This window comes from Bicyclus anynana, chromosome 21, assembly GCF_947172395.1.
Source record: "Bicyclus anynana chromosome 21, ilBicAnyn1.1, whole genome shotgun sequence".
Taxonomy (NCBI): domain Eukaryota; kingdom Metazoa; phylum Arthropoda; class Insecta; order Lepidoptera; family Nymphalidae; genus Bicyclus; species Bicyclus anynana.
In genome coordinates, this window is record NC_069103.1 from 10,407,322 (window position 1) to 10,433,049 (window position 25,728).

The 25,728-nt window shown below is 38.2% G+C and overlaps 2 protein-coding genes across 2 annotated transcripts; one reads left to right on the forward strand and one right to left on the reverse strand.

The window, feature by feature from the left end:
- Nucleotides 1-244: 244 nt before the first annotated feature.
- On the forward strand, nucleotides 245-8,590 carry LOC112044379 (CAAX prenyl protease 2). Its single transcript, XM_024080210.2, has 6 exons — nucleotides 245-477; nucleotides 1,130-1,374; nucleotides 1,961-2,128; nucleotides 2,755-2,823; nucleotides 3,245-3,307; nucleotides 3,741-8,590. The coding sequence occupies exons 1-6, from the start codon at nucleotides 365-367 to the stop codon at nucleotides 3,941-3,943; spliced, it is 861 nt and encodes a 286-aa protein (XP_023935978.1). The 5' UTR covers nucleotides 245-364; the 3' UTR covers nucleotides 3,944-8,590.
- A 638-nt stretch (nucleotides 8,591-9,228) lies between these two features.
- LOC112044373 (BTB/POZ domain-containing protein KCTD3) lies at nucleotides 9,229-25,533 on the reverse strand. The gene is made up of 13 exons (XM_024080202.2): nucleotides 25,343-25,533; nucleotides 24,889-25,202; nucleotides 24,407-24,569; nucleotides 23,715-23,791; nucleotides 23,148-23,241; nucleotides 22,248-22,465; nucleotides 21,728-21,940; nucleotides 18,390-18,506; nucleotides 17,505-17,644; nucleotides 15,486-15,660; nucleotides 14,691-14,787; nucleotides 13,167-13,375; nucleotides 9,229-12,229 (listed from the first exon to the last, which is right to left on the reverse strand). The coding sequence occupies exons 1-13, from the start codon at nucleotides 25,387-25,389 to the stop codon at nucleotides 12,093-12,095; spliced, it is 2,001 nt and encodes a 666-aa protein (XP_023935970.1). The 5' UTR covers nucleotides 25,390-25,533; the 3' UTR covers nucleotides 9,229-12,092.
- Between the last annotated feature and the right edge of the window lie 195 nt (nucleotides 25,534-25,728).

The window sequence follows — 25,728 nt, forward strand, 5'->3', positions numbered from 1 at the left end:
GCAATGCGTTCAATATAAAATATATTATTAACCAAGTTTAAGAGGAGGTTGAAAATTTTTTCTAGTTTATAAAGCGTTGGCGTTTGTAGGACGACGTAATGGCTACAGGCCCCGAAATTATGAAATCTCTGTATTTATCCGTCTGTGGTAAACTTTAGTTTATAGGTTCGTAAATATTCTTATGATAATAAGTCTGTATGGGATTATTTATTATATCTGTAGTGTATTGTCAAACTGTCAAACAAAGAATCTGTCAAACTCAAACTCAGTGTGGTCAAAATCTTTTTTACCTAACGATTTCATACAATAAAATACAAAATATTTTATTGATATAAAATTCAATGCATAATTAAAAGCTACAAAAATGTGTCTTTTCATCACCGATCATAACACCTGTTTATATTCGGGACTGTCATGTATATTTTTAACATTTACTTATGTTGGCAGTTTATACATTTGGAGATCCCAGCTGAGCAGGTATTTTAAATCTCAATTCTGAATACTATGTGGTATACAATACCCATATTTACTAAGTGCGTTAAAGGCACTCCCTGAAAATTCCAAAATTATTTTACTTTTAGTTATAATTGAACTCATTTTATTTTTCAATAATCTTAGGATAAATCCGCCTCTGGTTGTTGTGGTAAGAAGACAGACCAAGTGTGTTTGTGTGTATTAAACTGCAGGTTTGGTTCAATTAGGCACATTCATTCAGTTTTACACACCACTATGTTGCCTGTCATGCTATTACATTAACTTCATGACCAAACAGACTTTCAAAAGAAGACACACTATTTATATTTAAAAGCAGTTCAGTTTTCCTTGTAACTAATTATTCAGGTGATAATAAGAAAGATTTGAAATAAAAGACGTTCTGTTAATAAATTCACTGTTTTATTAATTAATTATTTTCATTGATTTGTTCTTAAATTAATGAAAATAAATTTGATTACTAAGCTTAGAGCAGTAGAGAAAAAACAATACAAATTTTTAATAAATATGTTTTAAAGTGATATGCATTTTTTAACTGAATTTTTAATTTTGTTTGTTGGTAAACAGTCCACATAGTATGGTTTTAATATAGATCCTAATACATATTGATTTAATTAAAAAAAAAAATGATTTACAGAGACCACCCAATAACAATCAAAAGGAGATTTTTTAGTGTGTTCTGCATGATGATGATTGCTCCAATCTTCACGTATAACCTGGTGAAAGAGGAAACATTGGAAAGGGGGAGCCTCTTAGAATATATGGGCTTTCGATTCTCAGGAATGATATCTGCATTAATAATTCCATTACTATTGACTGCCACTTTATTTTTGGGACCACTGACTATGCACTTTTTTGCTGGCACATGGAAGCTGTATATGGGTAAGAATTATCATCATCCATCCTTATATCAGTAGATTGACATCCACTGCAGGACATGCCTTTTGTGAAGGATTCCAAACATCACAGTCCTGGGCTACCTGCATCTCGTATTTAAAATTACTGGAATGGAATTGGATATTTCAACATATATATTAGTAATTGATTTTTTAAATTCTCTGCAATTGGACCAACTTAAAATATCCAAGATGCAGTCAAAACACATTGAGAATATTTTGTTTGAACAAAAATATTGTTTATTTTTCTACACCTCTGACAATGATTATGTTAATTATGTAAATGGTAATGTCAAATGAATAAAAACTTATAAATATGCAAATGATTGTATGATGAGAATTACAGGTGTGAAAAATAACTTATATATGAGAAACAAGACAATAAGAATACATGTTACAAATATATGCTTTTCTAGTTGTTAGATTTTAGATAGTTGTAAAATTTAATATCCATTAAAATGGTTTAATGTGCAATGTTAAACTTTGTTAAAAATGTACATGGTAATATTTAATTAACTTTATAAAAGGGTTTTAGGATAAATATTGTTATTAATTCTGATTTCATGTTTCAGATCCAGTGATTTGGATATTGAGTTTTCAAGATCTAGTGTGGTTGCGCAATCACATAATGGCACCAATAAGTGAGGAGTGGGTATTCAGATCATGTATGATGCCATTGCTGCTTCAGTGCTTGGAACCTCTCACTGCTGTGTTCACTGGACCGTTCCTGTTTGGTATTGGTAAGTTGATTTTTAATCAACTTCCAAAAAAGGAGGAGGTTCCCAATTTGTCGGGATCATTGTTAGTTTTTAATCATCATTATCAGCCTATTTTAATGACCCACTACAGTGCCAGGCCTATATAAAGGAGAGGAGACGTGGAGAGATTTAGACTTGTCACTTTGCACCTTTACATGTTTACTAAGGCACAGGGGTAACACACCAACTTCTCAACTCTGAGGTGCTACTGAGATATTCTTGGAAGAAAGAAAAACAATATTTGACTTATTTAGCCCGGACATAGGACTTGAAGATCTGAAGTCACCTAACTAACCAATTGACCAGTCAGCTATTAATAAAGAGAAAAATGTTCTATCAGAGACTTAGTAAAAATTTTGGACATGACAATGCCTTATTAGTGCGTTGATTTGCGTCATCGCAACGGATCAATAGATTGTATGCGTAGCAGCGCAAGAGGACAAAGCACACATCCGGTTTACTGACTGGATGCTTGCTTTACTTTACAAGTGTAGTATTTAAAATAAGTGTTGATAGTTCAACAATCATTTAAAATACATGGAAAACGACGAAACTTCAGCGCTGCGACGGTTAATAGAGTTTTTGATTTGCTGTATTATAATTTTCAGCCCATTTCCATCACTTGCATGAGCTATTGACTGGAGGACATACCATTAGATCTGCGTTTTTTACGTCACGTGAGTATCAAAATTTATAGCTACTTTTTTATTTTACCAGTAGGCTCCAGTAGATATCCCGTCAAGACAAAAGGCATTTAACAAGACAAATATCCATATTGTTGATAGCTCTCTCTTTTGTCATAATTATGATATTTTCAATGCTGTCGCTGTTGGTCGACAATACATCTTTTCTGTTCACAGGATATGTTGACACATCCTAGGCATTTTATTGTATTGATCATAGAGTTTCTACACTGATAGAGCTTAGCGCGACTGAATAATTATTATGATGTCTTTTCCACTATGTTGACATTGGCGAAATTAATTGCGAAGCAATCACAGTACATAGACAAGAAAGAAGTCTTTTTATAGTAGCACACATCTAACATGCAACTTTTCTGAATATTGCAATTTGACTAATTTTTCCTTTTTTTTTCAGTATTTCAATTTTCGTTTACAACTGTATTTGGTGCTTATTCGGCATACCTATTTTTACGTACTGGTAAGTGATTATCGATTATAAAATAATAAACTAAATAATAATAAAAGGGGCTGGACTCATCACCTAAAGGTGGTGCTTCGATCCCCGCCTGCTGGACTATTGTCGTACCCACTCCTAATACAGTATTTCCAACTAGTTGGAGCAAATCTTTCATTTTTTAATATTTCTGAATGAAAATTTTCTGATAATATTTATTATGTTTTGGCTAGAATGACCAACATGATGATATTTTCAACAAATTTCAGTAAGCGGGTTTCGATGTCACATGCCTTATCCTCTAAAAAATCTACAATTTCTGCTGTGCTGATGTTCCATTAGTCCAATCGCGTTGGTGCTGCCACATTACTACTAAACCTAATGCCAATCCGTTTTCCTGAAATAGAATAACATCACTAGACAGCAGTTCAAATTAATAACAAATATTCTTTTTCAGGTCATTTCTTCGCTCCGCTCGTCGCCCACATATTTTGCAACCACCTTGGTTTCCCGAATTTCTTCGAAGTGCTTCGCTTTCCGCTGATGCAAAGGATCGTCATTGTATTCAATTACTTCCTTGGCCTGTTCCTTTGGGTTTACTGGCTCGTGCCATTGACCAGCCCCTTCATTTACGACAACAGGCTGGAATTGTTGACTTGACTTTGCACACCTTACTAAAGCGATTTTAATTTTTTTTTAAAGGAAATATAAACGTCTATGGGCAAAGCCTCATTAGTGCGTTGTGTTACATCGCATCGTAGCGACGGATCAACGCATTGTATTCCACACCTATGTGTACCAACAATGCGTCGGAACAACCACTCTTCCCCGCTTCGTCTCTAGTCGGTCTTTCCGTTGAAACTTTGCGTACGACGACGCAACGTCGCATAAAGGCATGTCATCTAGGGGGTAACCTCTGGATCTGCTGAACTGATTTTAAAAATTGTTTTACCACTAGAAAGCCACGTTATGTGTGAGTGTCTTGGGCTATATTTTATCCCCGTATTCTCACGGGAACGGCAACTACGCGGGTGAAACCGCGGGGCGTCGGCTTGTTTCAAATATATGGAAAACGTCGCATCGTCGACGTTGCAACGTAACGCAACACACTAATGAGGCAGAAGGCTTATGGAGTTATTTACATTATGTTGTTTTCGTCTTTTGTTGTCAATGGTTTGTTGATCTGTAATTTTTTAAAATCAAGTATAATTTACCATATTCCCGGGTAATACGCAGGGTGTGTTTATTTAGTTAATCTATAATTAAAGTGACCATGTTATGTAACTTGTCATGTTACAATTTTTTCATGAAATGTTACATAGTATCGAAAATCATTATATTTATTTATATTTAAGGTTACCATTTACTAAAATAAGATTTTATTTTATCATGCTGTAAAACTAAAGGTTATTTTATTGCACAAGTACTAAACAAGAAATTGCTTTTAAAAGTCTCACCTGGAATTTTTTTTTGAAAAACTAATTCTGTTTTGTCAATCTAATTGATTAAGTATAACTATATACATAAGATATAAAGTGTTAAGTCGATAAAAGATTTAGTGTAGGTACTTTTTTTTACACTAAAACTTGAAGATTGATTTTATATGAAAAACCATAATTACACAACTTCGAAGTTTGTTTACAGGAAGTCAGCACACTTCTCCATGTTATTGAGAAATGTCTATGTATACTCAGAGGCACAATTATCTGCCATCTTTGATATGACGCGAGTATATTAAAATGGGCGGATAATTGTGCCCCTGAGTATGTAATCTAGGTTTCATATATTTCATTTTATTGGGTAACGATTTTTATTATGGACATAAATTGTATTGTAAGTATACAATAATATCTCGACTATTTTAGATTTAACTACGAGTAGTTAGTCATTATACTATATTCAATATTCAGTATTTATTGTCTGTATACAGTTTTTATATAAATAAGTTTAATTTTACATACATTTTTGATAACCTCACTTGTCTGTGCCATAATATTAGTTCTTAAAATGAGTGTTGCCAGCAATTTCGCTTTTGTGTGTTTGGAGCTTTTTTACACAGGACCTGTAGCCTTGTGGCACGTCGATTCTATTTCTACAAACGCTAACGATTCGAAAATTTACAAATGTAAGTATGGGAATGATGGCATTCACTATCGACAGGTCACGTGATCAAGTTGTCGATCGAATCGGTCGGAAATGTATGGGAATACATTTTGTTAGTTTTCGAAGCGTTAGCGTTTGTAGAAAGATAATCGACGTGTGAATTGGCTAAGGCCCAGGGATATTTAGTACGTAATATAAACGATCATCACAGACTTTCGCACGTAAGCTACTTTGTTATACTTGTGTATACTACTGAAAAAAAATGAACTTTTTGGAAATCCCACAGGAACCATGGAATTTCCATGAATAAAAATTAGCCCAGGTCCTGCTCTAGGGTCAATTGGATCTTGGAGCAGAACTTGGGCTACTATGTCTACCAAATTTCGTCCAAATGGTTTCAGTGGCTTAACCCAGAAAAGGTAACAGACAGACAGACATACCTACACATTTATAATATTAGTATGGATATAAGTTGTTCATCAGATGAACTGCAGAATTTGGAGCTATGTGTTTGCAATATATTAAGTAGGTATTTGATGTTTTGCTTCGGTTGACCGACCAATGTTACCTCAACTTTTTCAATTTTGTACATATTGCTCGAAACGTTCCTTGATCACAGTTTTGATAATTCCTAACCTATAACAACTAAGTAGTATTACTTATTACCTGTAGGTATTTTGTAAGGTATATCATTAAATTGTACTTTATATTATGTAATATCTTGTTATGCCGGCCACACACGGTCAAGTAGCTCTGCAGCGTGTAAGAGCGTGGGGCACGATGTCGTCTTACATAGAAATATCTGTGGTATGTCACAAAACGCGGTCTGGCGCCGCACCGGACTTGCAACCACCGAGACGAGGCGGGGAGGGGTGAATGAGTTGCGACGTCGGAGCGGCACCGCTCAGTTGTTTATGCGTCACAACATTACTTTATTAACAGACTGTCCAACGCTGCTACGGCGGCGCTGCGACATAACAACGTTGCGGCGTCGCACCGCTTGTGTGTCCGCTGATACGGTGAAATCTTTGCGTTGCGGCGGCGGTGCGGCGCCGGAGCGATGTCGCTGCATCGTCTTATATAGAAATATCTGAGGCATGTGACAAGATGCGTTCCGGCGCCGCACTGGACTTGCAACCACCGAAACGAGGCGGGGAGGGGTGAATGCGTAACGACGTCGGAGCGGCACCGCTCAGTTGTCGATGAGAATCGATATTCTCATCGATATCGTCATTAGTGGTTACGCTTACGGGCTTTGTGGACGTCATCAGGGTGAAATGCGAGCACAACACACAATAGTCACGGTTTTACACTAGGTACTTAAATTCACACTTTGTTTACACTTTATTCAGACTTTATAGTAATTTCGAGAAAAAGACAATTAAAACCGAGCAGCGAGAGCGAGTGTTACGTAGTTCAATTTAACAACCAATATTCGTAATTTATTAGATTTAATTCAAAATGTAACAAATCAAATAAAATAAAATTAGGACTTTTAAAAGCATTCAAAATGTAAACCGACATTGTACGTTATGCATTCAAGCAACAATCAACTCGACCAGTAACTTCCTCCGACGTATATATTAGCAGCGCTGTATAACTGACGCGTCTGTGGCCGGTGTATGATAGTGTGTAAGCGAGTAGTATCAGGATTTGTTAGAATTTAATGTATTGTGCGGGTCTACGAAATAAGCACACCTACGGCTCAACTCTCGTGACTTTGTAAATCCTACTTTCTGATGGGTACGGGGACTCCTTTACGTTTTATATGGGCGCCAAGAGATAATTTGTCGTACCTACATATATCCGTCTAACTAAAGTAATGACATAAATATCGCTCTCTATCTGCGATGGATGGAATGTATCCTGAAAGCCGAATGGATATGACCTCTGCCTTCGATTATGCGAGCGTAGGTTCGTCTCTGGTCTGGGGTATGCACCTTAAAATTTTCAGTTATGTGCATTTAAAGAAATTCAACATCACGTGTCTTAAACATCGTGTGTGAAGGAAAACATCATGAGCAATCCAAAAGGTGTGCACACCTGAGAATTTTCTTAGTTCTCTACATGTTTGAAGTCTGCCAATCCGCATTGGACCAGTGAGGTGGACTGTTGGCCTAATTCTCTTTCTGAGTGTCGCATATATTATTTACGACTATATATTTACTTGGACAAAATTCATTATCAGCCTATTTTAACGGCCTACTAAAGAGCCATGTCTCCCTCCATATGGGGGAGGATATGGGACTTGGACCCATTACGCTGCTTCAACGTAGGTTGACACAAAGTTTCTCGACCTTTTGCCATGCGGGTTTTTAGTCATGACCTTTGGTATGTGAAACGTGGTTTCCCAGGAATTCACGGAGTTGAGCACTTTTTTTAACTTCTTTAATTAATGACCCAAGTTGGTAACTTTGCTTAACCACGTCTAGTCTCTTATTACTCGTATATAGCAATCTACGGTCAAACCGTATCTAACTTACGATCAATTTCATTCTTATTATTTCTTATTCTTATTATTGAGATTACATTACTAGATAAATTAAGAAAATGGCCATGTTGCGAAATATAACAAACAAATTTCTTCAATTATCATATTGGAGCCGTAAAAGCCCAGTGGATATGAAGTCTGCCTCTGAATACGGAGGATGTGGGTTCGAATCCTGTCCGGGGGAATGCATCCCCAACTTTTCAGTTGTGTGCATTTTAAGAATTTAAATATCGCGTGTCTCAAACGGTGAAGGCAAATATCGTGAGGATACCTGCTTACCAGAGATTTTTCTTAATTATCTGCGTATGTAAAGTCTGCCAATCCGCATTGGGCCAGCGTGGTGGACTAAGGCCTAAAGAGGAGACTCGAGCTCAGCAGTAAGCCGAATATGGGTTGATAATCATGATGAACATATTGAAGAATATTAGCTTTTTAGCAACCTGACGCCCTCTATTCAGGATTTTTAGTCTCCGTTTTTCCAGGCCAAGGTCAGAATAATGATTGGCAAAAAATAATATTAGGTATATACTTATACCTGCTAAAAGCAAAGCTACCGAACTTAAAATTAACTTTCTACTAGTCAATTGATGTAACTTAGGATAACCTACTGTGTGTATAATTTGAAATGTATCGCGTGTCAAGTTTTTTGTAATTTGTATTACATAATAAGTTCTAAATGTAATGAATTCTCAAAAAGACAACCATTTATCACCTTCTTGTTTTTTAATTCAATTCCACAATGTCAGTTAAGCCTAATGTGGCAATTTTAAAGCAACATACTCTTAAGAGTTAACGTTTCTTCATGGTTAACAAAGATAAATTGATATTTAATTTTGGAGGTCTTTAAACCAATTTCCGCCGTGATAGCCCAGTGGATATGACCTCTGCCTTCGATTCCGGAGGGTGTGGGTTCGAATCCGGTCCGGGCATGCACCTCCAACTTTTCAGTTGTGTGCATTTTAAGAAATTAAATATCACGTGTCTCAAACGGTGAAGGAAAACATCGTGAGGAAGCCTGCATACCTGAGAATTATCTTAATTTTCTGGTATCTGGCATTGGACCAGCGTGGTGGACTAATGGCCTTGCCCCTCTCATTCTGAGAGGAGACTCGAGCTCAGCAGTGAGCCGAATATGGGTTGATGACGACGACGAAACCAATTTCAACATTAAAAAACATACATACAGCCGAACGTAGAACCTCCTCCTTTTTGGAAGTCGGTTAATAAAATAACCAGTCTGAACATTGAGAATATTTTTTATAAATAATATATGGCGTTTCTCTTAGAGTAGTGTAGAGTAGGGATGGAAAGGGATGCTTGACCGGGTCCGCTAGTTTAAAAATAAATACACTTTTTGTAATTCATGAATCTTATTTTATTAGATAAATACATAATTATAGTGATTCTTGTTAACTCATCATGTCTATTCATCTCATTATTATAATATCTAACATAAAACTTACTCATCTACACCAAATGCCACATATAACAGATTTGATTAAAAAAATATAGGCAAAATGCGCTGTACTTTGGCTTGTTCCACTTTGAACCAACAAAGATGTTGATAAAATGTTTTAGTCACACTAAAGTGTGGTGGGGTTAATTGGAATAAGCCACATTTAACATTCTAATATACACATAATTTCCAATTTTTTACAATTTGATTAGAAATAAGTAGTTTATTCTGCATATTTCGAAATGTGCAATAAGCAATATACCCTTAGATCCAACAATTAACATTGACATATTTCCGTTCTTCCATGTAATGCCTCACTTTCAGCATTGGATTAAATGCCTTTAATCCAATAACATGACTTGCTGTCTCCAGCCATCGAAGTTTACGATTCACGCATTACAATTCCAGTAATTTATTCTATTAAATATATTTTTTTAAATTCTTTATACCCTTAGTTTATACCTAAGTTACTACGATCTCGCCTGATGGTAAGTGATAATGCAATCTAAGAAGGAAGCGGGTTAACATTTTAGGAGGAGGATGAAAATTCACACCCGGTTTCGGTTTCTACACGACAATGTACCGGGAAGCTAAATCGCTTGGTGGTACGTCTTTGCCGGTAGGGTAGTAACTAGTCACGACCGAAGCCTCCTAACAACCAGACCTGACCAATTAAGAAAACCTCAATCGGCCCAGCCGGGGATTGAATCTAGAGTCTTGTAAATCCACCGCGCTACGAAGGCCGTAAATTAGAACAACTTTTGAATTATTTCTTAACATCACAGGATTTCGTTTGGAAGTCCTTGCAAAAAGCCTATATCCAGCAGTAGACGTCTCTCAGCTGATATGTTTAATAATGTGAACAAGGCCTAAACCGACCAAGATTTAGTTTAATTCAGTGAAAATATAGCCCTGGATAGTTAGGACTAGAATAATAATGGAAAACTGGAATTGATCGTAAAATCTGTAATATTTAATTACGACAATAGATACCAAATCCATCTATAATTATCATTACATATTACAGCCAACAAAATGGCGACTGTCTTCACGTTTTTTTTTTTATAAACTGACTTTACAGCTCTGAATTCTAGGTCGAAGAGACTTCTCGAGGCATGAGATTTTAGTGCCCAAAAATAGGGTACTTGTAGACATTGTAATATGCTAACATTTTAACAACTACGTCAGCCAACAACATCGAAATAACAAAAATAATCCACTACTATAAATTACAATATTCAAATCTAATAGTTAAATTCAGTCATATCTACATACATAATTTTATAGTAAAGATCTTATATCCCTCATAAATATAACATTATAGGACATCATTTAAGTTTGGAGTAAATAGGTAGACAATAAATATAATACATTTAATAATAACTTATTAAGAAGATTTAAAAAAATTGATTCTTTCATTCATTTTTTGTATGGTCCACAGAAATTTACACAATAATTCAAACTTTTAATATAAGAAAACATAAGTCGATTCTTTTAGCAATGTTCAAAACAAGTCTTTAGTAAATTTTAAGGTAAAATGAAAATTTCGGGAGCTATGGCACAGACAGACACGTAAAACTTTTAACATCAAACACTGTACTGAGGTGCCACGTTAATATAATTTAGATATAGGTACCAGTAGCGAAGACTGATATTTTCTAGTTTATGTGTTTTTAGTCTGAATGTGTTTTAGCTGAGTACGTTAAATTATTATTAACGTCCGTGGATGTTTGAAAGGTAACCCGATAGGAATCGGGTTGTTAGGAACCATCGCCCCTGGTACCTACTAACAGAATAGGACCATAGATTTGTGAAATACATTCTAAAAACACGATTTGCAGCAAAATGTTGCTGCAATGGTGTTCTGAGCAATAAACTTAGAATTTATTCATTATTAAATCACGTATATCAATCAGATTGAGGATTACATAAATATAATCTATCATATTGAGCTCATCTACCAAACACTAAAGGGACACAACATCGATAATATTATAAACACAATAATCCTAAAATTTATTTATAGTAGATTTTTAATATATATTACAAATTCATTAATTTATTAGACAATTCAAATTTTCAACTTTTATATATACAATTTTCGTTTTTATATACCTACCTAATGTAAATTTATGAAGCTCCACAAAATATGATGTATTTAAAATAAGTCATTAAATACTACATAATAAGATCAATTAATCCATCATGTTGTGTCAATGAAAATCACATTTTTCATAATACAAAGAGAATAGAATAGAAAATAATTGCGGAGAAAAAATCAAAGTAATTAATTAGTAGAATCAGAAATTAACTTACAAGACAAATTAACATCCCGAAGTTTCAAATGAGAATTATGCTACGTATAAAAAAAGTAGCTGTAACCGCGCTGTTTCAATCGCGTGGTTCCCGTTCCCATAGGAATACGAGGATAAATTATAGCCTATAGCCATCTTCAACAAATGGGCTATGTAACACTGAAAGAATTTTTCGAATCCGACCAGTAGTTCCTGAGATTATCGCGTTCTTTCACGCCTCGACTACTTAACCGAATTAGCTGAAATTTGGTATTGAGATATATTATAGCATGGATTAACACGTAGGCTACTTTTTATCCCGGAAAAATCCATGGTTCCCGAGGGATTTGTGAAAAACTAAATTCCACGCGGACGATGTCGCGGGCGTTCGCTAGTGTTAACGATACAATTGGTTTAACCTACAACTAGTGAGTATAGCCGTCGCGCCGCGTCGCACAACGCGGTTCACGGCTGTATGGGCCGGTTTGGCGACTGTGGCAGGACGGGCGCGGGCGACGCGTCCAGGTCGCACGCCGTCAGCAGGCGGACCAGCTCGTCGGGCGACGGACCGCCGTCCGGTACGGGAGATTCTTCACCTTCACCTGGTTCGGGGAGAAATGTCTCATGTCATTAAAGTAGGGTAAAGTATCTTGTCATTGTTGTGTCATACTGGGGTATTTCGGGCACATTATACGGCGTGGTGACGGCAGCTTGGAGAAATTAATAATAACAGGCATCACTGACGGGAAAAGACCGAGGGGCCGCTCACAACACGATGGGCTGACCAACTAAAGGAGGATAAAGAGACAAAGTTCTACACAATAGCAGCGATGGCTACCAACAGAAGCCGATGAAAGGCGTGGACCCGCAAGAGGCTGAGATCTTACCAGGACCACGATCTTCAGTAATGAAGGATCGACTATAAAAAGAGAAAGTATCTTGAGTTGTGGATGAATATAGCCCAGTGGATGTGACCTCTGCTTCCGATTCCAGTGGGTGTGGGTTCGAATCCAGTCCGGGGCATGCACTTTTACTTTTCAGTTGTGTGCATTTTAAGAAATTAAATATCACGGTGTCTCAAACGGTGAAGGAAAACATCGTGAGGAAACCTGCAAAAAAAACATCGTGAAGAAACCTGCATACCAGAGAATTTTCTTAATTCTCTGCGTGTGTAAAGTCTGCCAATCCGCATTGGGCCAGCGTGGTGGACTATTGGCCTAACCCCTCTTATTCTGAGAGGAGACTTGAGCTCAGCAGCAGCAGCAACAGTTTTATACAGAACAGGACATCACTATGGCAATAAATATAAAGTGACATTAGCATCTGTCAGAAAATTCGCAGGATTAATGATTATACTATAACCCAATATATTTAGTAATATTAAACCAGTTGAACAGTAAACGGCGATCGATAAACACGCTTTTCTTTGCCCCCTCACCTTCTAACCACATGCGGCAAACAGGGACCTTATTGCGTTTAGTATTAAAAATAACTACATAAATAAATGTTTTAGTTTCAAATATTCAAAACGACACATACCACCACCGCTGCCGCCGCTCGTGGTGGCACTGGCGACGGCCTGCAGCGCCTTGGCCGCCTTGTCGATGGGCCCGGTGAGGTCCCACATCTGCGTGGCGCCCGAGCGGTGCCCGCACAGCAGCAGGCGGCGCGGCCGCAGCGCGCCCTCGCACTCCGCCACCACGAAACACGACACCGCCGACCCGTCCACCGAACGGATCGTGCAGACCCTAACAAATTAAAAAAAAAATTTTTTTGGTTCCGAGAAGCTCAGCTCAGGCTCAGTCCAGAAAGGGCGAATTCGCCGCGATTCTCTCGCACGTATTACGCGCGACCGTTGCGTCCACAAGATGCGTACCAACACGCGAGCATTTGGGGAGGAATACAGTACGAAACATGGAGTTGAATACGCGCGAATCACGCGCGAGTCGAGAGTCTGGCGTAGTGCACGCGATTTAGCGTGTACTTTGAATTCGCGCGATGCTTGTGGATGCGATGTATTGGTGTCTAGTACTTCGACAACGCGCGTATGACTTCGCTCGTTACGATTCGCGACGAATTCGCCCCTTCTGGACAAGGTTTTAATACTATATCTACTACACCACCACCAGTTTGCCGGTAGTTACCACCCTAGCGACAAAGACGTACCGCCAAGCAATTTAGAGTTCCGGTATGATGTCGTGTAGAAACCGGAAGGGGAGTGGATTTTTATCCTCCTCCTAACATGTTAGCCCACCTCCAGCTTAGATTGCATCATCGATTACAGTCTCACCATCAGAAGAGATTCTAGTCAGTAGACTAACTTGTGTGGAATAAAAAAAAATACTAATGGTACTTCTGTAGAATACAGGACTGATTTCAACAGCCTAGGTTGTCAACAGACTAGTCTATAAATACACGCCTCTCGTGAGAGCGCGGCTCATTCTAGTGTTGCAACGGTACCACTGCGGTACTACGAGTAAGTAAAGGAATTCCTTAGCCCTACGTCCTTTAGTCACAAGTCTAGGAATCTGCTCAGAGATTTTCTCTTTACCACGTGATGGACCCGGCACCCGCACGGTAAATCCATGGAATACTTAGATATTCGTCTTATACAGTGTTCAACCCGAGTTAAACAAGTAATTAAGCAAGTGATCAAATTAGTGGACACACACACACACAAGAGTGTGCGCGAACATTACAACTTCTATGTTCACAAATGCGTTTGTGTTTTTAAGCTAATGGGGCAACAGCACAGTAGAAACATATTGTTAAATTACTAAGAGATACACAAGGAAACTTGCCTCCTATTGTATTGTCTTCATTATATTTGATTTAGCGATCATCAGTGAGTATACCTAAAACCAGTTGCTTAGCAACCACGCACTGACTACAGATAATAATAATACTAACATAATATTTCCTCTTTCTTTTTCAGCTTCACACACAAAACCATCTTCCTGTCCACCTTATCATTACAACAATAGTCCAAAAGAATTATAAACAATTTTGACAACTCTTTTACTCATTTTCTTAAATTAATTGAACAATTTAAAGTGCTCTCACCTTTTCCCGTTGGAAGCCAATCGCACGTACAGTGTGTCCGTATCAGGCACGACTTTTTGGATGAATATTTGTTCTTCATCCTGTTCACCATACGGACCTAGGAAATACAATAAATTTTACTTTTTTGTGATTCCAAGGCATATTATTTATTTCGGTAATGTCTCGATTTCTAACAGAAAAGGTCTTGAATTTTATTCCTAGCTCGATAATCAAATGGGCTCAATCCTAGTCTAATGATCGGTTTCGGTCGTGACTAGTTACCACCCCATTCTACCGACAAAGACAGAAAGCCAAGCGTTTCTGTACGAAATACTCAAAAGCAAGTGGTCTGAAAATGACAAAGATGCATGGAAGCAAGTTTGAATGATCTAAACTGTATAAATTGTAAATTATAATTATTGAAACATTATTTTGTATTTATTTTAAAAGACTTAAGCAACTGCTTCGTTTCAGGCCGGTTTTTCTGCTTTTCAAGCTTCTGAGGTATATGTTCAAAAATGTTTCTAGTATATTGACAAACTTAAAAATTAATGTAGATTTTGACGGCCTCCGTGGCGCGCGTATTTACAAAACGGGAGATCCTGGGTCGATCCCCGTTTGGGCCGATTGAGATTTTCTTAATTGGTCCAGGTCTGGCTAGCGGGAGGCTTCGTCCGTGGCTAGTTACCACCCTACCGGCAGAGACATACAAACATACATCCAAACATCCATACACAATTTCGCGTTTATAATATTAGTAGGAAGTAGGATAGTAGGAAGTAGGATCGATTCAAAACTCTGTTATTTTTTTCTTACCACAATCGTTATGTGGCTGAGCAGTCGGTGCTTCTAAAGCCAGGACTTTGAAAGCTGCCTTGGGCGTGGTGCCTGGCTGCGTGGAGATCATGCCCCTGAAACGGGTCACGCGCCAGGACCTCACGTGGTTGTATTCGCTGCACACCGATATTAAGTAGTTCTCCGATAGAGATACCTGTAGGAAACTTTGGAAATTATTTCGTTGTTTAACATATAGACGCCGGCAAGTTATTTGAAGCAAAATGACAAGTTATTTGCGCAGGTATACAATAGGCTACTAGCCTCTTTTGTAAACAGCGTTGAATACTGAATTATGGAAGTATTAAAAAATATATTTTATTAATATATTTTATAATATATAAATGAAAAAATATCTACGTAAAATTTTTGCCGCCGAAACACAGCACATTAGCAAGTGACATCATTCATAGAGATAACAGCGTGATTGGCTTTAGCAGTGATGTGATATATCACGTCACCGCAAGCGCTAATCACAAACCGATGCCTTTTAGTGAATAACGTCACAGTTTATGATTGGCGTTTGCCGTCACGTGATAAAAATACAATTTTGTTTCATAAAAATATTACAATTACGAGATTATTTTCACAAATAAAAATGCGATTAGAGTTTCTAGGCATCTAAACTGCCTTTATGCAAAAAATCTTCTTAGTTTTATACAGCAGGCGAGTAGCCTATTGTAATGGCGTCAACGTGATGCTAAGGTTACTCGACCATACTTCACTAACAGCCGAATATGGGTATTACTGCACTTAGATCAACTTTAAATTTAGGTCACTAAACATTGTTGCGTTCTAGGGTTAGAAATGAGAAACAAGTTCCAAACGTAAGTAAATCGTTGTCTAGAATGGTAGCCAAGGTCATTTATTATCACACTTAATTGCTGGTTTATCTCTTATGGTACTTAGCTTTCTTTGAAAGTAATTTAACCACGAGCGGTTCAAAGCTCGCGTGTAACAGCGAGCAAATAAAACGAGCAATCGAGACTTTCTTGAACCGTGAACAAAAGGAAACATTCGTAATAAATAAAGTAAATTCTCGGTACTGCAACATGCGTACCGAGCCTGGGTACCTATACTTCCTATAAGCCATATTCGAGGAGTACTGTTTACTAATAAACAAATTAGAAATGAGGGTATAAAATAATGTAGTAAGTAATAAATGTCATTTCATAACTTTTTTATTTTAATTTATGTATTAGGTAATATATTAACTACATCGAATTGTTTTAAACTTATTAATCAAATTTATTTTCATTAATTTAAGAACAACTTAATTATAATTATTATTAGGTGTGAAATTACTAGCGATTTATACCCTCATTTTTAATTTGTTTGTTGGTAGAGTACTTCTTGAGTATGGCTTTAGTACAAGGGCTTGTAAACAAAACTGCGATGCGACATCGCATCGTAAAATTCTACGAGCTCGCACAACGCATCGCAAGAACTTGCGAATTGATTCGCAACGCGCATTCCTGTGATGTTTCGTCACACTTGTTGACGCCATTTTTAGTACGGTCTGGGGCAGCGTGTGGGCAAGACGTATGTAAAAAAAATGACAGAGGACGACGTTGATTTTTTAATATCACTGATTGAGGAGCGCCCTGTTCTTTGGGACACTAGTGATGAAGATTATAAAAACAAATTCATCAAACAAGATGTTTGGAAGGACGTGTTGATGAAAATAGTTCCCAGCGGGATTTATAATAGTAATAAATGCATGAACCTAAAATCTTCTTTGTTTCTTTTTCCTGTATCTCCTAAGCAATAACAGAAGTACACACTTCTTTTTACGATCCATGTCACGACCTAGTTTTCAATTAAAAATACGTTAATTACGGTTGACGGTTGTCGAAGGAATGCTCACCCTGGGAAACGGCTTGCCGCACGAAATCGCATCGCAACAATTCGTGTCGTAATTTTCTGCGTTGCGAATTCGCGTCGCGTCGCATCGCAGTTTTGTGTACAAGCCCTAATATGCGAGGAATAGAGAAGACAAACCTTAGTGACTGGACTCTGGTGCACGGTGAAGGTCTGGAACAGCTGCGGGCCGTGCCCCACGGTCTCCGGGTGCTGCACGATCACGCGCACCGAGCCGTACCTGGTGCCGTACGCTATCTCTATCCAGTTGCCGCATAAATCTATGGGGAAAACCATTTTATATTTAACTAGCTGACGCCGCGCGGTTTCACCCGCGTGGAATTTAGTTTTTCACAAATCCCTCGGGAACCATGGATTTTTCCGGGATAATAAGTAACCTATGTGTTAATCCATGCTATAATATATCTCAATACCAAATTTCAGCTAATTCGGTTAAGTAGTCGAGGCGTGAAAGAGAAACAAACATTCATATTATGAAAATGATCAATTTTCGCATCTCGAGAAACCATGGATTTTTCGGGATAAAAAGTAGCCTATGTGTTAATCCAGAGTAAAATCCATTTTCATTTTAAATTTTAGCCAAATCGCTTTAGTAGTAGCGGCGTTAAAGAGTAACAAACATCCATACAAACTTTCGCGTTAATAATATTAGTAGGATGATTTAGTATTTCATCATTATCAACCTGTATTCGGCTCACTGCTGAGCTCGAGTCGCCTCTCAGAATGAGGTTAGGCCAATAGCCACCACGCTGGCCCAATGCGGATTGGCAGACTTCACACATGCAGAGAATTAAATTGTCTTGTATGCAAGTTTCCTCACGATGTTTTTCCTTCACCATTTGAGACACGTGAATTGTCGAAACTTTGTAAATAATTAACAATTTTTTTAAAATTTGAACAATGACATCTGCAAGCATTTGAATTGAAAAACATATCTGTAAAAATAATTACTAAACAAATAAATAAAATTGTGTTTTGAAACAAAATAGGCATTGGGTAACTTACTGGTCTTCGGCGTGAGGTACACAGATATCGCAGTGATGGGCTCTTGATTGGGGTCCTTGTATAGCTGCGTTACGAGGAGATCATTGTCTTTCATCCTTAGTGGGAACTTTTGCATATCTGAAAATATGGTCGTAAAAGTTGCTAAAGGAAAAAATACGTTACGTTCTTAAAAAAAACAATACTTGATTTCTAGTAGGTGTAACTGCCTAGTTGATTTAGTCTTTAGGCTTCAGATCAGGAGCTTCTGAATTCTGTGTCTGAGCATTGGTGTATCTAGGATTATTTCGTAGGGTGAGCCTGGCCCCCAACATGAAGTCTATTATTAGTATCATAATAGGTCAGGCACAGGTCCATTCTAGGGTGGTCATGGCCCATGAAGGTCTGTTTATAAAATATTGAGATTCTTTCTTCAAATAAATTCAGTAGCAAAGCAAAGTTTGTGGTACTGAGTACACTCCCTTGGAGAGCACATTAAAGTCATTGCAATCAGTCAAAAGTCATCAACCTAATATCGTCTCACTCCCAGTCGACATTCGGAAATCCAAATCCCTTGATATGTTTAAAAAATCCGTTAAGACATATTATCTTAGTCACTAGTTACATATTTTATTTTATTAGAATATTTATCATACGACATAATGATATATTATATATATTAGTTTATTTTATGATATTTATAATTATTATATAATTTGTGTATTATGGTTTATGTATTAGTGTGTAGTTATTTGTATGTATGTATATGTACATTATTATTACGTACACACCACCTACAGTTGTCCTAATAAGTTCCTAAGCCTTAGGTTGCCAGGAAGAGATCGCTACTAAGCGATAAGGCCGCCTTTTGTATTCTACTTTTTCTTGTGTTTCTGTTTTGCTTGTTTTCTTTTATTTTTTGTTGTGTACAAATAAAGAGTATTAAATAAATAAATAAAATAAAATAAATCGTCAACATAGCATTGTAGTAGCATGATGGGTGATTCTAAGCACCCAATCACGTCACCTGTAAGGAAAGACTAGGCTCTTAGGGTCTAGACCTCTTATTAGGCTAATGAGGATGACAACTCTTACACCTTGTCCAGAAGGGGCGAATTCGTCGCGAATCGTATCGCACGAATTCATACGCGCGTTGTCGAAGTACTATAGTATGCGCGTTATCATCTGAGTCGTCCGGTCATAAAAGTCAAAAAAGATAGGAATGTGCAGCGCGCCTACCTGCGCACCCTAATTATCGATAAACGGCTACCTGCGCACGTGCTAATGATGAGTCAATAATGATTTGGACGATTCTGATTGGTCGGTTTCTAATGTAATTGCATTGCGTATTTTTTTTGCTATAAATGTGTTTACTGCAATTAAATAAATACATTCATGTGTTACTCGTTGCGCACTATGGATACTTTATTTTCTAACGTTGATCTGAAGAAATTACATGGCGATATTAGCCCTCAAGCTCGAACACTGATTCACAACGTATTCCTGTTTCTCAATGAATTGAAAAGTGATCCGAATAAAGTGGCTTCTCTAAATTTCAACAAACCACGTGAAATGGCCGCATTTGTTTGTGGTGTGAGCAGAGCGACAGTGGACCGAATCAAGACGGAAGTATCACAATCAGGCAGTACCTGTATACCAAGAACAAATTTTAAGAAACCACAAACCGTCACTAATATTGACGATTTTGATAAAAGTGTGACTCAGATGAAGATTAATTTTATTTAGTTAATAATTATATAATATGAAATATGTATTATATTAAATCAAATATTGTTAATTTTTTTAATTTTGTGAACAAGATACGATAATAAACTTTACTTATCGATAATATGTCTTTCATTGTTACACCCTTCACTAGACGGCTCCATAAGACCCATAAGTGCAAGCGAGATAGATATAGAGAAATGATTTATGGCCCTAAGACTCAGTTGTTAACGATAGTAGTATAGACATCAATACATCGCGTCCACAAGCATCGCGCGAATTCAAAATGCGCGCGTAAATCGTGTGCAGTACGCCATACTCGAGGCGGAGTCGAGGATACTAGGGACGCCTTGTTGCGTCCAGTTAACGCTCGAACTCTAGAGCGAGTGCACGTTCAACTCCATGTTTCGTACTGAATTCCTCCCCAAATGCTCGCGCGTTGGTACGCACCTTGTGGACGCAACGGTCGCGCGTAATACGCGCGAGAGAATTCGCCTTTTCTGGACTGAGCCTTAGTACACGAAGTAATAACTACTTACCAATATAATTAATAGCACCGGTCGCAGTGCCGAGCAACAGGAAGGAGCCGGCGGTGTCGTAGGTGGTGAGGTGGGCGACGTCCTGCGTCTGCCAGTGCTGCGTGCTGGTGTGCCACACGCCGGCCTGGCTGCGGCACCAGCTGAGGTATCTACTCACTGATTTAATTGATAGCACCGGTCGCAGTGCCGAGCAACAGGAAGGAGCCGGCGGTGTCGTAGGTGGTGAGGTGGGCGACGTCCTGCGTCTGCCAGTGCTGCGTGCTGGTGTGCCACACGCCGGCCTGGCTGCGGCACCAGCTGAGGGATCTACTCACCGATATAATTGATAACACCGGTCGCAGTGCCGAGCAACAGGAAGGAGCCGGCGGTGTCGTAGGTGGTGAGGTGGGCGACGTCCTGCGTCTGCCAGTGCTGCGTGCTGGTGTGCCACACGCCGGCCTGGCTGCAGCACCAGCTGAGGGATCTACTCACCGATATAATTGATAGCACCGGTCGCAGTGCCGAGCAATAGGAAGGAGCCGGCGGTGTCGTAGGTGGTGAGGTGGGCGACGTCCTGCGTCTGCCAGTGCTGCGTGCTGGTGTGCCACACGCCGGCCTGGCTGCGGCACCAGCTGAGGGATCTACTCACCGATATAATTGATAGCACCGGTCGCAGTGCCCAGCAACAGGAAGGAGCCGACGATGTCGTAGGTGGTGAGGTGGGCGACGTCCTGCGTCTGCCAGTGCTGCGTGCTGGTGTGCCACACGCCGGCCTGGCTGCGGCACCAGCTGAGGGATCTACTCACCGATATAATTGATAGCACCGGTCGCAGTGCCGAGCAACAGGAAGGAGCCGGCGGTGTCGTAGGTGGTGAGGTGGGCGACGTCCTGCGTCTGCCAGTGCTGCGTGCTGGTGTGCCACACGCCGGCCTGGCTGCGGCACCAGCTGAGGGATCTACTCACCGATATAATTGATAGCACCGGTCGCAGTGCCGAGCAACAGGAAGGAGCCGGCGGTGTCGTAGGTGGTGAGGTGGGCGACGTCCTGCGTCTGCCAGTGCTGCGTGCTGGTGTGCCACACGACGGTTGGCTGCGGCACCAGCTGAGGGAACTACTCACCGATATAATTGATAGCACCGGTCGCAGTGCCGAGCAACAGGAAGGAGCCGGCGGTGTCGTAGGTGGTGAGGTGGGCGACGTCCTGCGTCTGCCAGTGCTGCGTGCTGGTGTGCCACACGCCGGCCTTGCTGCGGCTGCCGGCGCCGCTCAGCGCCACCAGCTGGGGACCCACAAACAAAAGGTGCTCTACGCGAACACCTAAATTGAATGTGCCTACAACAAAAAAATAGAATATAAATATTAATAAAATATTCATCTACTTGCCTAAGAGACAATTTACAATTATAACCAAATTGCAATCCATGGAGACGCGCGCCGCTCAGGTTCCATTAAGGAGCCTACTGTACTTGCACAATCAGCACACACAAGATGTGTCACTGTAGCTTCTTGCAACCACAACTGTAGGGCATTTGACTCGTATCAAAATTATTATAAACAATATTAATTACAAATAGTAAGTAATAGGCTGAGATTAGTGAGTCAGGGACCAATTTGTTACAGAATAATAAAAATAACTCACCTATTAATGTTCGTCTAACTGGCTCTGTGTGTGTAGAAAAGGCCCATAACCTAACAAGTGGCCCGCTCGCTATACCGAGCATTACATCAGTGCCCGTCGTGTTGTTCCCACTGGAGGTCGCTGAGCCGCCTGTCTTAGCGTTTAAAGCTATTCTCTCTATCACAGAGTCCTGTACTGGCGACTGGAAGACGACATACCACCCACAAGAGTCTGTTAATCTAGAAAAATAAAATGTGTATATATATGAGTATCAGTTTCCAAACAGATAGAACAATTAATTAGACTGTAGGAAATAGTAGTCTGAGTCTATGAGTGACAGATGAGTAGTCTTGTTTCCGTAAAGAGTGGGGAGTTAGAGAGGGGTACCGATCGATTGGCGGGAACGACTTGCGATATAAAGCGCTCGTCATGCGGTCGGCTTCAGTATGCTCGTGGCGTTCGAGCCGTCTACATTTCTTGTTATGTACTTCTTTATGGGTTACTTGGTATAGGCGGTGCGAGTGACTTGAGTGGAAAAAGGGAAGTGTTGGTTAATTGTTAAAAACGTTTTGAACCCTACACACAACATTTACAAGTCCGTCACTCCTCTCAAGGTCATTCTCTGCCATTCTAGAGTCTTATTTTGGTTACAGTTTAAATTTTTAATTAAGTTGTTCTGACAAATATTGTGAATGAACCTATGTTCGACATTGGTACCTATTTTTTATTTTTATAATCCACTTCTGTGTCTGCTAAAAATACACTATATTTTTAGGGAAATTTTAGCTAACTGACGTCTATATCAACATAACTCATAATTATGTACCAACTCATATTTGCATTTATAATTTTAGTTGGGTTTATAAGGACATTGTGTATGTGTGTAATGTGTTATGGCTTATGAGCAAACATGTCAATTACCTGTAACCAGTAACAAAGTGTGTGTATGCAACAGCAACCCAGTTGTGATGTGCCTTTATTATTTGTACTTTTACATTTTCTTGCCAAGTATTAGCTGAAACAAATAACTATTATATTTAGGGCAGGATAGGGTAAATAAGTCATATGATGTAAAGTGGCAAAACTAAGGTTTAGTTAGAGTATCTGACACTTAACAGAACGTGGTGAAAATTTACTGTGACAGACGGACAGATAAACACGCAAATGATCTTGTAAGGGTTCAGTTTTTTTACCTACACACATTCAGAAACCTAAACATAATGGTTTTGAATGATGAATGATGAATGATGATCTGAGACAACAGATAAACAACTTAGGTTACATTGATAGATTGCAAACTTTATTCGTCACATTTAATTCAGCCATGCATATTGATAACCATATAATTTAAATACAATCATTCAAATACCATGTGCCGCACAGTTATCTTGACAATGGGATTACACATGTAAAGATTTTTGACACCATCTGCATCTAGCCTTAATGTCATAAGACAGATTGCAAATATCAGATAAGAAAATAACATACTTTCTTGTGGACGCAATCCTTTGTGACTGTCTGTGTTGCCTAGAGAAGCTGCCCTTGAATGTCCTCTGCCACAACGGCTAAAACATACAATTTGTAATAGCTATATTAATAATATAGACTTATCCATTACTTGAAGATTTTATAATAATTTGGTAACAGTAACTACAAGTTTTCAAGATCACTACACCAAAAAAATTATAATATACTTGTATATTTAAAATATCTAATTCAAGGCTCCAGAAGCACTGGACTGATGACATTGCCCAAGTGGCAAGTGGTAAGGGTTGGATGAAATTAGGATGAGACAGAGAAGAATGGAAACTGCTGGAGGAGGCCTATACACAAGACAATGGGATTCATACATAATATAAAGAAAATTCCATTAAAATTGTATAACTAACTCTATCAATGTATGAAGTAATTAAAGACTTTATTATTATTATTATAATTCAAGGCTTTTTTTGAACAAGACTGAAAGAAAGCATCCAACAGAATATATAAACAATTTTTTTTTTAAATTAAAAGGCTTACTTTTGTAGAGAAAATTATATACAACTAAGTATATCAGAATATCAGAAACTCAAAGAGAAGAGAGAAGTGTAAATATATGCAAAATATAATACAGGATGAGGGATGGATTTTTGAAAGAAATCCAATCTTTTTAATTTTTTAATTGATTTTAAAAATAATACCTTAACTGATCTTGAGAAGGTATCCTGCCAACTGTGCGGAGGTCCAATGATGAATTCCTAGAATGTGTTCTATTAGCTGCAACATCTGTGTTTGAAGCTGTCGAGTTCTTTCTTGATACATTGCTGCCATTTCTTCCATTACTATTTGGTAGAGGGCCATTCACTAAGAAAGTAAATTTTAATTGATTGTCTAGTAAAATATTACTTATTTAATATTTTTCATTTATGAAGTATAGCATGGTGTAACAACATTTAGGTAACAAAGTCAATGTAAAATTCTATTTAAGTAATATTTTACAAACTACTATTTGTTACCCATTTGTAATTAATATTCATGAAACAAGACATCCAGCAAACATTGAAAATCAATACTTTAAATGGATTAACTCAATAATTTAATTAAACATCTAACAAAACTTAATTATAAGTAACGTAAATAAATGTCTAAATAGATGTAGTTTATGAAACATCTATTAACTTACATGGTGGTGGAAGATATCCATAGAATAATACATCCCCACAGGATGAATGGTTCATTTCATCACATAGTGCAAGCCTTCTGCTTAATGGAGTAATACCAAAATAGTCACATTCGTGCCTTAGTGCCCTTATGTTTACATTTGTGAGGTCTATGTCTCTAGTTCTTAAGAAATTCAATATAAGACCAAACAGATTTGGATCTCTGTCTATAAATATGGCCCCAGTTTCATCCCGAACCGTGGGTATGCGACCACTCAGTAGGGCCGTGAAAAATGTATCCGGAACCCATGTTAAAGTGTGCCAGGATGTCGCGAATCTACAGAAAAATACATTATTACCATATGGTGTAAAGACAGATGAATAGAGTAATAAAAAAATTAAAATTGAAAGTCTTCAGACAAAGTAAAAGGTAAACACAATACGAAAGGAAAGCAAGTATAAATTTATCATACATACCTTGTCCCTCCGATGTTTAGGTTAACGATTTCTTGATAGTTAGACATTTATGTTTTACGGAGACCTTTTCGAAAGCGATTTCTTAATATAATGAACGATAAATTGGGAATTTAATAAGTTTAGACTTTCGAAAATGTTTCATTGCTAATGCAAACACGGACAAATTTGACATTGACAGTTGTGAGTTGACATTGACAATAGAAAATTGATTAGCGAACGAATGCGATTGCGAATTGTTAGACGAGTAAACTGACGAAGACGAAGCAACGGTTGTTTGAAAAGTTGAAACTAAAAGACATTACGAGTTTTATTAGTTATTTTAAGCATGCTCTACGCTGTAAATTCAAAGAATTATGTAATACTTGAATAAAACTTTGTATATTTAT

What these genes read in the sequence shown, in the direction of transcription:
- LOC112044379 (XM_024080210.2), top strand. Translation starts at nt 365, where the DNA reads ATGTGTCTTTTCATCACCGATCATAACACCTGTTTATATTCGGGACTG. An exon ending in ACCGTTCCTGTTTGGTATTG is followed by an intron (nt 2,129 to 2,754) that starts GTAAGTTGATTT and finishes TATAATTTTCAG; the next exon opens with CCCATTTCCATCACTTGCAT. An exon ending in ATCTGCGTTTTTTACGTCAC is followed by an intron (nt 2,824 to 3,244) that starts GTGAGTATCAAA and finishes TTTTTTTTTCAG; the next exon opens with TATTTCAATTTTCGTTTACA.
- LOC112044373 (XM_024080202.2), bottom strand. Translation starts at nt 25,389, where the DNA reads ATGTCTAACTATCAAGAAATCGTTAACCTAAACATCGGAGGGACAAG. An exon ending in CACTTTGTTACTGGTTACAG is followed by an intron (nt 22,466 to 23,147) that starts GTAATTGACATG and finishes TTATTTTTCTAG; the next exon opens with ATTAACAGACTCTTGTGGGT. An exon ending in ACCAGAGTCCAGTCACTAAG is followed by an intron (nt 15,661 to 17,504) that starts GTTTGTCTTCTC and finishes AGTTTCCTACAG; the next exon opens with GTATCTCTATCGGAGAACTA.